General features: G+C 38.9%; 1 protein-coding gene across 2 annotated transcripts in view; it reads left to right on the top strand.

Moving 5' to 3' along the window:
* LOC149250232 (E3 ubiquitin-protein ligase PRT1-like) overlaps positions 1–14,411 on the top strand; it is a 155,608-nt gene that overhangs the window by 32,650 nt on the left and 108,547 nt on the right. For both annotated transcript variants that reach the window (XM_089458979.1, XM_089458978.1), the window contains exons 2-3: positions 3,082–3,110; positions 3,241–3,420. In XM_089458979.1, coding sequence (XP_089315105.1) covers positions 3,082–3,110; positions 3,241–3,420 — 209 coding nt within the window. The remainder of the gene's footprint in view (positions 1–3,081; positions 3,111–3,240; positions 3,421–14,411) is intronic.

Consider the following 14,411-nt stretch of genomic DNA (forward strand, 5'->3'; position numbering starts at 1 on the left):
ATAACTTCTCCTGCAGTGCTTACGGAAAACAACTCTACCAGTTTGTCATATATTTCTTTTGAAGTTTCGAGTTTAGATACATATGGGATGAGGGGATCCTTGATGGATTCTATGAGAATCCTTTGAGCCCTTACTTCCCCTTTCATAAACCTTGCAAGTGCTTGAGCATCTTCTTTTGGAGGTTTGGTGATTGAGCCTTTAACATGTTCCATGACCTCATTTTCAATGAGATTCAAATCTGTCCTCTTCTTCCATGCAAGAAAGTTTGAAGCCATAACCAATTTCCTTGGAAAAAGACATTTTGACAGATTCAGATGTAGACATAAATATACTTACTTGTGAAGATGCTTCTTCCACTTGCTGCCTGCTTGAATTTGATGATGATATAGAGATAATAAAGAACTTCTCCTTGATGAAGATAGTTCTCTTCTTGACTCCACAAAGAGGGAGATCACTTTAGATCCTTTGATGGTGATGTCCTTGTTGATGATGATTGATGATGACTTCTTGATAATGTCTTGATGTTTCTTGGATGATCTTCTTCAAGGATAAGGATTTTCTTTTTAGATGAAATCCTTATTTCAACGAGAGGGAAATTCCCTTAGAACTTTTGATGATGATGACAACGTCCTTGATCTTGCTTCTATTGGCTGAGTAGTCTTCAAGTTACTTTGATTTGTAGATCTCTTCAACTTGAGCAGGGTCTTTGTGGTCTTTAGATTATGGCTTGAGGATCCCAAGACTTCTTCTGGTGCAGACTTCGTCTTTGATCTAGGGTTTTGACACCTTTTGTAGATCTTCACTTCAAGATGCTCTTCTAGATTTGTTTTGATGCCCTCCTCGAGATTAGGTCCTTGAATGCTTGAGTGTCCCTTGATGAGATGCCCTTTCCTTGTTTTTGTCACCTTAGCTCTGATACCATGTTGAGAAATCTAGGGCATTAGAATTAGATAATTTCTCTTCTAATGATAACTGCTTGTGAATGCTTTTTACTTCTTTAGATTAAGTTCTTCTCTTTGCTTAGATTATTATAGTGTTCTTCATCAAACAACTACCAAAGCATAAACAATAAGGAGACAAGAGACACAAAATGTAGGCGATCAGCCAGGGCCAAAACCTCTCCAACTTGAGAGGAAAACCCAAAACGAATTCTTCTTCTTATAGAGACTTCAATTGATGAATACCAAGACCAAGACCCTTGACACAACAACCTCTCCAAGACCAAGTCACAAGATCCTTCTTTTCTGCTTCTTCTTCTTGCTCAAGTCAACACAAGTCAAATTGCCTTCATGCACTGCACTTCTCGGCTACCCTGAAATTTCGGTTCCTTTCCACAGACCTGCAATCCGTACCTCTGCAATTTCGCACGTGGGAGGTGAGGGAGAGAGTTTTGAGATGCTTTCCTCCTTCGCTATACTTGAAGACTTCTCTAGGTGATCTTGGCTAGCAAGGGAGCTAATTTGGAGACCTTCTTGGTGACTTCCTCAAGGACTGTTATGACACTACTGCAGAAACCCTAGTTTCTGCCACACGTGCGAAGAGACTAGCCCAAAAACAGTGCCAAACAACTTCGATTAGGTTCCTTCTTCCTTCGCTTGATGATGATCTCTTTCTCTAGTGATTCTCGCACTTCTTTTTCTGTTCTTGATGCTTGACCAAATTCTAATCTCAAGTGAGGCTGAGCTGTCCTATTTATAGTAGTCTGTCCATAAAAAATAAGCCGACTTCTCCTAGTGACAAGGCCGACATGCCTTTCTAGAATTATCTTTAGGCCGACTTCAAGGTGAGCTTGTGACATGGTCTTGGAGGGTTATTGACATAATAAAAATTACTTTTTACAATATGTAACATGTCTTCAATACATGATATTGACTTCTTAGACTTGACTTGATGACCAACCTTGAAGGCTCACAATGGGAGCCTTAACTATAAAATGAAATTCCTTGATCATGAAACCCATGATTCAAGCATTACAAAAATAATTTCATTTTCTTCTTTACGTCAATTACATAAAATCCTAATTACACATGTCATTATGAAGACCGAAACTAGTTACACTTTTCAACATTATAAAGAGAATGTGGGCAACTTCTTCATGGCTAGACTCAAGGTCTGTGCAGAAGTACCTACCCGAGCTACAAAAATCAACATAGGTTTGACATGTCTTTTACGCGTTTTGTACTTGCCCCACCATTCAATTAAACCCGTCTCATGATTGTGATCCCATCGAAGTCCTTAATTTGATTGGTGTTGGGTATATCTTTACTTGGGGAGGTTGGAAATTTTGCATAGACAATCAAATAAATCCTTGGTTAGAAAGATTGTGACATATGGTGCTAGGAAGTGCCAAATTTTGAAAACTTTAAGCAAGCCCTTCAAGGACTTACCCTCTTGCTCTGTTCTTTCCTTTCTGTTGTATCTACCAACCCATGCTGTCTATTTTATAGGATGTTTTTTAAGGATTTTATTAAGGTATCTTATTTTCTGTTAGACATGTTACTGCTGATGCTGTAGTAGCAGAATCAGTGCTCTAAATACAACTTGTCATATTCCCTGCTGGGACATCCTTTTGAATGCATATTTCTTTTAGTGGCTGGAATGGAGATTCTACTGTAAATTAACATATGTATAATTTGAAATTACAGCAAAGAGGCTTATACAAGGACATGAGACACTTTTGTAATTAATTTAATGGTCAAAATTAGTGCAATATCAAAATTGAATGAGAAAGTAGTGCGGATCCACTTAACACAGACAAATTGCTTATTTTGAAGTGAAAACTACAAATTATGTTTGCTGGAAGTTGAAGCCTCTCTCTCTCTATATATATATCATATGAAGAGGGGCAAAATTCTGTAAGAGAGATACAAAATAATGAAATGATTTTTACAAATTGAATGTTTCGAGTGTATCACTCTCTATGAGGATGATTTTGCTTATTTTTCTGATTAATATTAGAATTTCAGCTTCAGTGATTCACAGCTTGGCTTCAACTTACAGCTATAGTAAATCACTAAATATGCATAAATGTAAAAAGCAATTTATGTAAAGATAACTCACTTCTGTGTTTGGTATGAACAGGGAGCTAGTGTACAAGCCTGTTGTTCAATGTAAGCCAGCATCTGATCCTGTCTGTCGTTAGATTGTAGTTAAAAGAATAGGTGCTTTATGTTCAGCGCTATTTGTTTAAGAAACTTAAGTTATTCAAGTTGAAAGTACCTTCTTTGGCCTTTTATGCAGCTTGCGGTCATGTCTTCTGCTTCTGGTGTGTTCACCGAGCCATGAACTCTCACAGAGAGTCATATTGTTCACTCTGTAGGAGTCCATACAATCATTTTCCAAGAGTGTGTGAATTGCTTCACTTTCTTCTCTTGAAAGCATTTCCAAAGGATTACAGACTAAGATCAGAACAAATACAAGGTAATTTGTTTATAGGAAAATATGGTTTCTGTGTTTCCCTTGGAACTATTCTTTTGGGATACTTTATAGGCAATAAGCATAAACGCTTACAACCTGTTGACTCCGCTATGCTTGTTTTATATCCAAGTGTCGTTTCCCAGCTAATATAATGGTGTATCCTATTTGATTCTTTGGTGATTGACACTTCATGTTTGACGACTAAAATCTCCTTAGTTGTTCTTTATAGAGTCCCATTTAAAATAATTTCGTTCCAGTAGAATAAAGTTTTCATGAGATGGGAAAAATGATAAAAAATGTTTAAAACTTGAAGATGATATGCAAGAAGGCTGAACTGGACTTGCTGCTTCTAATAGTGCCATGTTACCATCGTGAGCCATTTTTAATATTTCTTGCCTTGAATTAGATTTATTATTTGTAGATAGTCCTGCATTATCCATTTTATTTAAATTGGATGTATTATGTAGCACCCCTGATTCCCTTACTGGGAATCAGCCACTAACTGGCACACCTGGGATTACCAATTAATTAAAGGTTTTTCTTCATAAGATATTTCTAGCACACAATGGATTTATTTTCTATAATTTTTGAAATAGAAAACACCAACAAAACGTGGGATGAATTTAATAAACTTTGTAATGAATTTATACACTATAACCAAAATCAAACACAAGCAATTGATCACATAAATTAAAATTCCACGACAATAGACACAAACAAATGACATCATGGTACTTATCCATATCACTGCCGGGAATGATTGAAGGGGGATAATTTTGTCCCAGCCATAGGCAACACAACAAGTTGTCACCCTTGAGTTGAGGCATGGATTCACATAGGCAAAAGCACTTTTCCCAGGTTCTCTTATACAAATGTAGCAACATTTTTGTCCTGTGGCGTAATGTATCCCTCCCTCACAAACTAGATGGGAAGTGAATGGACAAAGAGAGAAACTGATTTCTGTTGCAGAACTTCCATTTATAGCTTTCACCCTTGCATGAAGTGGTTAGGTGTCCTGTCAAGGGAAGCATATGCATGTGATAGGTAGGCATTGCTTCAAGATGGCTGTGCATGTAGATAATATGTGTCAGTGCATGGGGGAATTAGGAGTCATATGCTCAGGGTATTAGTTATCAAATTCATGTAGGTGATAAGGGTAAATGCATGGGGCATTAGGTGTCAAATGCATTTAGGCACTAGGTGTCAAATATATTTGGGCAATGGGTGTCAATTTCCATATGTCAATTATAACTTGTACAATAAAAGACCTTTTCTTGGAATGTTGCATATATTACTTCATGGAACAAATAAGTACATCACAGTTCAGAGATTTACATCACATGAACAACAGGGGTATCGGGAAAATTCCACCCTAAAATGGCCATAAATGCAACCATATACTATTGCGCACCAAGAGAGAGAGACAACATCATGATGAAAGTTGACTTTAACAAGCAAGGCCGACTCTTTCTTAAATCTCCTCAAATTTTCTAAGCTAAAAGGTGAGGGATCCTCTTGGAATGTACCTTTACATTGATGTTTCCAAAGATTTAAAGTTAGTCTTTTCACTAAGTGGGAATGTTTTGGTGAAAAAACCATTTTAATAATTTTTTAGGAGTAATTCTTGGGTGGAGGGATGGGTAATGTTCAGTTTTACTAGTAAAAGTTGTACCTCCCCCATGTCATCGCTATTCCTTTACCTTACATTAGTCCATTGCCCCATATCATGTTCCCCTTGGACATTCTAAGCCATATTATATTATTTTGACTAGGATTTGTTTTACATCACTATCATATGCCTAATCTTTTTTTTTCTTTGAAGGTTACATGGTGGGACAAACCATGGGGTTTCGAACCAATGACCATCATGAATGGCGTGCGTTAATAATGCACCCATTCACCAATTGTTCTATGCCCCATGGGCTATCACATGCCTGATCATAGGCAATTGTCAATTACATATTTACAATTTGCTTATGGGGCTTGGACCTTGGGCCCTCCCTAAGCATTTTACTAGTTTAATACAATTCTATACATTTTCTTAATTTTATGTAAGTTTAGTACAATTGTCCTTAATTTTACAAAACAATAGGAAATGCTGTCCTTGTCTCCATGATTTTCCATAGTTATCTAAGTGGCCCCCTTAGCATCACACATGCTTACACGCATTAGTCCATGTCAAAATACATTATCATATCCAAAACTATGAAATAAATATTCTTAATGTACTAAGGAATATCTAACATAAGGACAATAGGTCAAAATTAGTATAGACAATATATAAATAATTGAATAAGATATGAATGAATGATACAGTGCCATGTGAAAATGTTCTTGTACACATTAAGTTGTCACGTTGGTGGATAGGTCATGTCTTTTAGTTAGGACGTGTCACTTCATTTATTGCCAATATTTATTAATATTATTTATTTGATGTGTGTGTGTTCATTACATTTCCTTTTCCTTCAAAGTTGCTTTGTCATTAAAACATTTTATGGAAAAGTTTATGTCTTTGTTTTGGCTTGTAATGCCTTCTCATGATTTTCCATTCTTGAAGTTGTGATGGTTGATGATATGAGTTAAGAAGCATTGAGAAGAACTATCTTATTGTGAAAGGGTTAGACCACCCTATTTCAATTTTTTTGCAGAACTGTGTGGCAATGACTTGTGCAATTTGGGAAATGATGAGATTCCACACTTAAGCTTCTCTTCAACATAATAGGATCTTCACTAAGCTTCTTGTCTTGTTTTTGCCTTTAGTTAGTTTGTTGAATAATACAATAACTTCTATGATTTGGATGATAATAAAGCATCCCTGAATCTTGTTTCTTGTTTTTGTCATCCTCATCTTTTGATACTTTTGATGATATATTGGTTGATAAGATTTCTTTTGGATATGTATTGGTTCCTTTTCCAAGTTTTGCGTTTTCACATTGATGACTTATGTATTTCATGGGGTTAGTTATTGTTTCTTTATTGATCAATGACTCCTTGCTAGTAAGTTGCTTTACTGTTGTTATGACTTCTTTTACCTTTTTAACTATGTAACCTATGCGATCAATCTTTGAATATGATTCTTAAGGTTAGGAATTTTTGTCTTTAGCAGTGATGACCTTGTCAAATTCTTTTTGCATTTTTTGTTTCAACTTTTGATCATCTTGAAGGATCACCTTTGGTACATCTTATAAATAGGGCCATAGCACATCTTATAAATGTTTTAGGAAATCTTTCCTTGGTCTCATTACTAAGCTTCATTTTGTTTTTGTTGAAACTTCCTTTAATGGATACAATGACTATGAAAATATCTTCCTTTGATATAATTGGGAACACAAAGTGTATGGGTGCCATTTCTTTTTTTGGATAATCCCTTTGAATTTTAATAGAGCTTTAATAGAGCTGTAGCATATATTATAAATGTTTTAGGGAATCTTTTCTTTGCCTCATTACTAAACTTAGCTTTGTTCTCGTTGAAACTTCCTTTAACGGGTACTGTGATTATGAAAATTATATCTTCCTTCGGTATATTTGGGAACAAAAAGTGTAAGGGTGCCATTTCTGTGATGTGAATATGGATACCTTTTAAACAAAATCTCTCAACTTCTACATTTTGATATTCATCTGGTGTAGGAATTATAAAGGTGCTGTTACCCTATCTGTTGGCAGGGGTACATATACTTTTTAGTGCAGCATTCATCACCATTGTAAACCCAAGGTCACAAGTCAAAATTCATGTAAAACCCATGGGAGGCCCTATATTAGGCATCCTAGATCCATCTCTTTGTCATTGAGTTTGTATTCAGTTGTTTGGTTGGACAATACCCTATCCCTTGAAGTTCCACTCAAAGTCTCTTTTGTCCCCAGTTGGACTGGAGAGATTTAGGTGAAATCTCTTGGGACTCAGTTTTATGGGGGCCTGCATCTGTAGGGGTGATCACTGGTGTATGGGCCAGCCCAGCGGTGTTAGGTGCACCTATGTCATTTCACGAGTCTATTGAGTTTGTATGTGACCTTGGCCTTGGTGTAGTATTCCTCATGACAACTCTAGAAAAATAACAATCTATTTTGACAACATTCATATTTCTTGAGGCAATTCATGGTTCCCAATACAAAGTAGTCCTAGTGGTTAAAAAGTCGACCTAGTCTCAGATTATAGAGCATGATGAGAGGATTCCATGCCACGTGGGATTTTTAAGATTTGAGCATCCAATGGCTAGTTACAACTTGTTCAAACTTGGTCAATAGGTAAAAAAAGGTTTCTAGGGGGTATCATGTTGAGCGTTGGGCAGAATCAGGCATGTAATATGTCGAAAGTGATAAGCACAAAGTGATGAACAAAACCCATGTGTTAGATCTCAAAGATTAGCAATGGTGTTATAGAACCAACACAGGTGCATGGTGATGTGGCATACAAAGTTACGATGTGGCAGTGCCCTAGGTGATGTGGAAAATCAGAAAGATACCTAGTACAGATCAAGGCCAACAGAGCAAAACCCAAGTTCCAAAATTGTCAAAAAATCAAGGGTGTTGGAGATCTAGTTTCCATGTGGCTAAGTCAAATTACTAAAGGGGAAAGTAAAGTCAACAATAATCATTGGTGAAGTCAACTAGCCATTAGAAGGTTTAACTAGTCGTTGGAGACTCGGTGGACAAATTATTTGAGCAATGAATTGCGAGCAAAGGGAATCTTGAGCTAAATTGTGGAAATTTGTCCAAGTTGACCCCCTAGTAGGTGAATTAAAAATTATATTCTAATATTTTATGAATTAATTTATTAAGCCTTCACATGTGGATAACTAGTAAATATTTTATGGAGGAAGAGTCAAACTAGTCATTGACTAACTGCTATAATTTTTTCTATAAAAGGCTAGCCTCTTCTCACTGTGATGTTGTTGTCAATTGAGACAAATTTTATCCTAATAAAGAGTTCATATTTTGCAAACCTTTGTAAATTTATTGTGTACATTGACGGAGTGGATTTTGTTTTTATTTTTCTTCTTGATATATGATTCATGCATAATAAGTTTTTATTTTGGTGATTAATAAAACTATTCCATGACTAACAATTTTTTCCATTGAGGATCTACCCAGTCACATGGAGAGAATCAATTAGGGGGAAACCCCGCTTGAGTTTTCTTGGTTTGCAGGTAGATCAATCCAACCTTTTGAACCATCTCGTTGAGGGAACTTCATTTTGTCTCTGGGATTTCGTATTCTATCGCACATGGAAATTAAAGGTTGTAGATGCCACTTCAAGGAGAGACTGCCCCTAGGATAGTTCGAAAGTCACCAAGAAGGGTGAGGCAACAATGACATCGACTTCCATTCCAGACCAAACTCACTCCCTTGGAAAAAGCCATCTATTTAGACTTAGAAGAGTATCTCAGTATTGACTTCACACTCTAGCAAGAGGTGAGACATAAAAGGGCACATGTATATCACAACAGTCACTTATTTTGAAAATACAAAATTTACTTTATTTTTTTGCTGTTAAAGTAGGATATCAACTTGCTGGTTCTCTTGTTTTATCTTTTAGCAAGCTAAAATCTTGGGGATAATTGAGTTAATTGATAGATCTCACCGAGATAGGGTACAAGTTTCCAATACACACTATTTTACACTTGTATCTAGCCATTGGTATGTGAAGATCTGAAGGTTAAGTTGATGTACTAGAGAGATCTGCATAAATTACGACAAGTTTTGCAGCTATTCAAGTAAGCAAAGCTCAATCTAGAATCTTGCTAGTTTCTCCAAATTGTTTAAAAATCAGTATATTAATTATTTAGAGTAATATTCTTTAATTTCCAGCCCTAAATAATTGCACATCTAAAATATGGAATTTTTTGGGTGCTTAAACAAAAATTATTTCACCCAAAAATCTGAATTTTGATTTCCAACCTAATGGAATTGCGTTTTCAGTCAAATTTGGGTAGAGGGGAGGCCTTAAATGCCTCTACATTGATTCCTCTAACATCTCCACCCCCTAGATTAACCTCTAGGAATGTTTAGGCACTTGTAGGGTGGTTGTAACAATAAAATTAAGATTGTTGTCCCCACATTTTACGTAGACTTTACAGTGTGTCACACAGGTTAACAAGTTGTTTTAAATCTTATCTCCTTAATAAGTCATCGAAACTGAAAGATAATATCACTTTTAGTTAGGATTTTCGGTGTAGACCAAAATCCATAGGTTGTATGCTATATGTTTAGTGAATTTTGGCTACTAATATTTGCTCTATAGTTTTCTGCTACTACAGTGACATTTTTATCGATAGGAAGTAGGTATAAAGTAAACACCTCCGCTTCAATTGACTCCATATAAGGCATTAGTCTTGTACTGGAGGTGTTGAGGGTAATTTAGGGACTCCTTCCTTGGCTGTTTAGGGGGTGTTGTGCCTAAATATCGGGGGCTTATGCCGAGGAGACAATGGATCCTTGCCCTATGTGTGCCCTTCTAGCAGGTTGCTAGGACCTTAACAACACTACTAATTTGATCGTTAACATAACGCACTTCTTTGATGGGACTATAGATAAAAAGGACCCCTTTCTTATTTCAAGGTTAGATTTCAAGAATACTTTTTGAGTGATGTTTTTTCTTAGCAGTAATTATTTTTTACTTGATATTTTTTTATAATTCCTTGATATATTTTCAGGTTTCATTTGTAAAGTATTTAGGATTGGTAAAGTATTTCAATATCTATACCCAAAATAAGTTGTCTCATGCTTTCTTGAAATAAATAAGCTCCCAAAGTATATAAGCTCGATTATTATTAATAATCAATTCTTGAAAAGAAAACCTTAGTTTATACTCCAATTTTATGATGCTTAAGAAAATGGTGGCATTTGACAACAACCGCTAGTTATTGATTTCTGTATACTTGGGGTTATAGATAGTTTGTGGAGCCTTGACGCTTCAATTTTCTTTCTATCAAAGATAATTGGTGAGCGGTTCCACTGGGATCTATTCGCCACGATTTATGGTGGCCGGTAATTTTGTGTACTTTGAAACAACAACTATATGGTATGGATGCGAGATAGTTGTATGATTATATGATCACACTATTGATCCGTAAACTACCCTGGATATTCCACTGGATAGTTCGTCACAATAAATCTGATAAATTTTTATTTAAAATCTGAAATTCTACACTATTACAGTTTTATTAAATTTCTGGATCTATAGAGTTACTGTTAATAGTGCACGCATGTGAACAAAAATTATGCAAAAATTAGAGAACGTCAAAATAAAAGCTCACACACACATGAGACACAAGATTTGCTCTAGGAAACCCTTTTGGGAGAAAACCAAGCTGGAAGATGAGGTCACTCTACGCTCTTTCTTTGTCTGGAAATACAACAACAAGTACAAAGAAGTATGGCTTGTGGCCCATGGGCTACTATAGTGCACAAATCCTCTCTGTGTGCTCTACCTCCTATCCCTCTTGGCTATTTTTTGCTCAGCTATGGAACAAATGCACTTGAAAGAATTGAATGCTTCCTCCTCCTAGTGGCTCCGTTATCACTGTGATGTAATTACTTAGCAATATTGCTAAGTAATTATCAGTTTGGCCAATTTTGCAATTTTACCATGATAGACTTGGGAAGAGTGGGTTAGGAGGACCCCACTTGGCATTTTTGATTCGAGGAGGTTCCAACATAGGAGAAAGAAAGGCAAATCAATTTCTTAGTGGGAAGTGGGGGCCACCCAAGAGGAATACACACCCCTTAGAGGGAGGTGTACTTGGGGAGAGAGAAAAGGAAAAAGGAGGTCGATGTATGGGGCCCACTTGGAGAGGGGAAGCTCAATGATAAATAGGAGAAGAAGAATTCATTTGGGGGCTTTTGAACCTTTGACAAACAAACTCACCTTGTACGCTTGAGTTGTTGAGCCAAGTCTATGAGTGTTGTTCAACACACGAGATTTCCGAGGGGAAATCTCAACTCCTTCAGTGGACTTCGAGTGCCACCCTAGGGGAGCCTTTGCTTTATCGTGGAGTTGTTTCGTGGAAGATTCTACAGGGAGATTCGAGCCATTCAGGAGCACACTGGGCGTAGAAAGGGACCACACACTCTTGTGGGGAGTGAGCTACATCACAGAGTTGATTTCGGGAATTTAGGGGCACACGCTCTTGGTGTTTAGCAACATTTTTGCAGGGGATTGACTGGTGGATTGAGTGGGCATTCTTCAGGCCGAAGTTTCCATTCCTGGGCATGCGTAGAGGTGATTGGACCAAGTCCTGTGCAGTCATTTGTGGAGGTTGCTCATTGAAGGGGCTTGGCTAGAAGTTTGGGGTTGAGTTTTGTGGGAGGACATAAGGAGAATTGTTGGGGAGTTTGTTCAACATTTTGGAGGGATTTGGCGGCAACATTTCCAGGTTGTATGACTTACCCAGCTAGAGGAGGTGTATGCTATAATTGGGGGTAATTTTGGAGGTTGGAAATGGCCCAATCCTTTCTAGGTCTTTGTGGATTTATTGAGGAGAGCTTAAGGCTAATTTTGAAGAATTTTCTGAGTACTCTAGAGGGGTCAAACAACAGTCTCTTTCCATCCAACAGTTGCAGATTTCTAGGGCTAACTCAGAGCTTGGGTGTCTAATTGCGTGTTAAATTTTGTGTGTTGCATGTGGAGTTTTGCTTTGTTTATCACTATTATTTCCTAATAGGAATATTACATTGGTTTCAAAGCACCGATCTTGGCTCAGCCGTGGGGGAATCTTCTAGACCACAGAAGAGAAGCAAAATATTACTTACAGGAGGCATAGATACAAGAGCTAGGAGAGGGAGTTAGAGATTACACCTGATATTGAGACCCCAGAACAGGAGGCAGTAGAGGCAAGCATGGGGGAGCCAACAAGCAAAGAGGAGGCAACATTCAATAGTCTCGTGAAAGCTTTGAATGACTTGGAAAATGGGCAGTAAGAAATGCTAGAGGAGCTTAAGCAACAAAAACAGGACAAGAGTGTCCATAGGGATTTTGTGTTTGGGGAGACATCAGGGGCCACCAGTATGATCACCATTCCCCTTTGACTCATCCACACGCTTTCAGTCGGCCAACCAGAACCACATTTCCCACGTGTTTACCTTTAGGAGCTGGTGAACGGGCTGGGCAAGATGAGATGCCCATGGGAGAGTACTTCCGAGACTGGCCGTTGATCTGGGAGGATTTTTGTGCTGCACTATGTTTCAAGGACTATTTCCAGCTCAAGCAGAATGACAAGGGCAAGGGTGCACGAGGTTCAGGCACACAGAATTTTGATTTGTAGCGCACCATTGGGAGGATGTACCTCCCCATTTTTGATGGTTCTTCTAAGTGTACGGCTAGGGCTTGGGTAGAGAAGTTAGACACGTATTTTCAGCTTAGCCAAATGACTGAGGTGGAAGCCATCAAAATGGCTACCTTGCACTTGGAGGGGTAGGCACACGACTGGTGGTTCCATGGGTTGTCCACGCTAGGGCATGCCAGTGTGACTTATGAGGATTTCACGCGGAGGGTTGTGGAGCGTTTTGACAGGAGGGATCCAGAGGCACACTTCTGAGAGCTGACTCAGCGCAAGCAAACAAGTAGCCTCGAGCATTATATTACAGAGTTCTTGAGGTGTCGGTGATGGTGCCGAATTTGTCAGATGCCATGAGGGTCTACACCTTTGTGGAGGGTTTGGTTGAGCCCTTGCATGGGCTAGTGAAGGCAAGCAGATCCGCCACTTTGTAGGAGGCAGTGAATTGTGCAAGGGATTTGCAGGACACAATTCCCAAGACTAGGGCACCAGTTCCACCACGAGCTCCTTTCCCACAAAGGGGTTGTGACACTAGACCCCCACCACAGAGAGATGTTCAGGGGCGTGGACAGCTGGATGATCAGACCAAAAGAGACCTCTGTAGGATGAAATTGTGCTTTACTTGCCAGGAGCCATGGGCACCTAGGCATAGGTGTACCAAGGGAAAGGCCCATTATATATAGGTGTTTTTTGATAGCGAGCTAGAGGATGGTGTAGCGCAGGAGGATGATGTAGGAGGTGGTGAGTTGTAGACCATTGGAGGCAGTGGAGGAGGAGGAGCACCACCCCCACTTGAAGACTGATGGAGACCTCTTCAAACCCACTGGAGGGGTCATTGCTTCACTGAGGGGAGTCCCCAAGTATCTCATTCTGAGGGTTAGGGGCACTGTACAGGGACAACTTGTGGTAGTCTTGGTGGACAGTGGGGCAACCCACAATTTTATTGATGCACAAATGGTGAAGCAGAGAGGTATACAGACTGAGAGCTTTGAGGGTTTTTAGTCTTGGTGCCAGGAGACAGGACTATGTAGTGCACTCGATATGTCCCTAGTTTGACAGTGTCTATGGGAAATTATTCTATGACCGATCACTTCTTCGTGGTCGATGTTTTGGACACCAACATTGTCATGGGTGTCTAGTGGCTCTATTCTTTGGGCGAGTCACTACAGATTGGAAGAAGTTAGAGATGGAGTTCATGGGGCCAGATGGGAAGCTGGTGTTGCTGAGAGGGATGCATTCGTACCCACCACAGACAGTGTCAGCACATAGGATGGAGGCTGACTTACGACATGGAGATATAGAGTGGGCAGTGGAGCTCAGGATCATAGAGGCAAGGACTCAACCACGACTGGTACACCTAGACATCTAGGAGATTTTGGATAGGTACCCAGCCGTTTTTGGAGATATCCCTCCAAGCAAACCACCTGACAGGGGATTTGAGCACACGATTGATCTAGAAGAGGGTGTGCATGCAGTCATCACCATGCCATACAGACATCCCAAGGCATATGGGGATGAGATTGAGCGTCCCATACACGAGTTGTTGGCCTTGGGGAACATCAGGCCTAGTTTGAGTCCCTTCGCTTCTTCAATTGTGCTGGTGAAGAAGAAGGATGGTCCCTTCGCTTCTTCAATTGTGCTGGTGAAGAAGAAGGATGGGACCCTCTGCATGTGCATTGACTACCGAGCCTTGAATAAGAGGACGTTGAAGAATCGGTACTC

Source organism: Pinus tabuliformis, chromosome 7 (genome assembly GCF_031772625.1).
Source record: "Pinus tabuliformis cultivar Carrire ecotype Pingquan chromosome 7, CPIR1, whole genome shotgun sequence".
NCBI classification, from domain to species: domain Eukaryota; kingdom Viridiplantae; phylum Streptophyta; class Pinopsida; order Pinales; family Pinaceae; genus Pinus; species Pinus tabuliformis.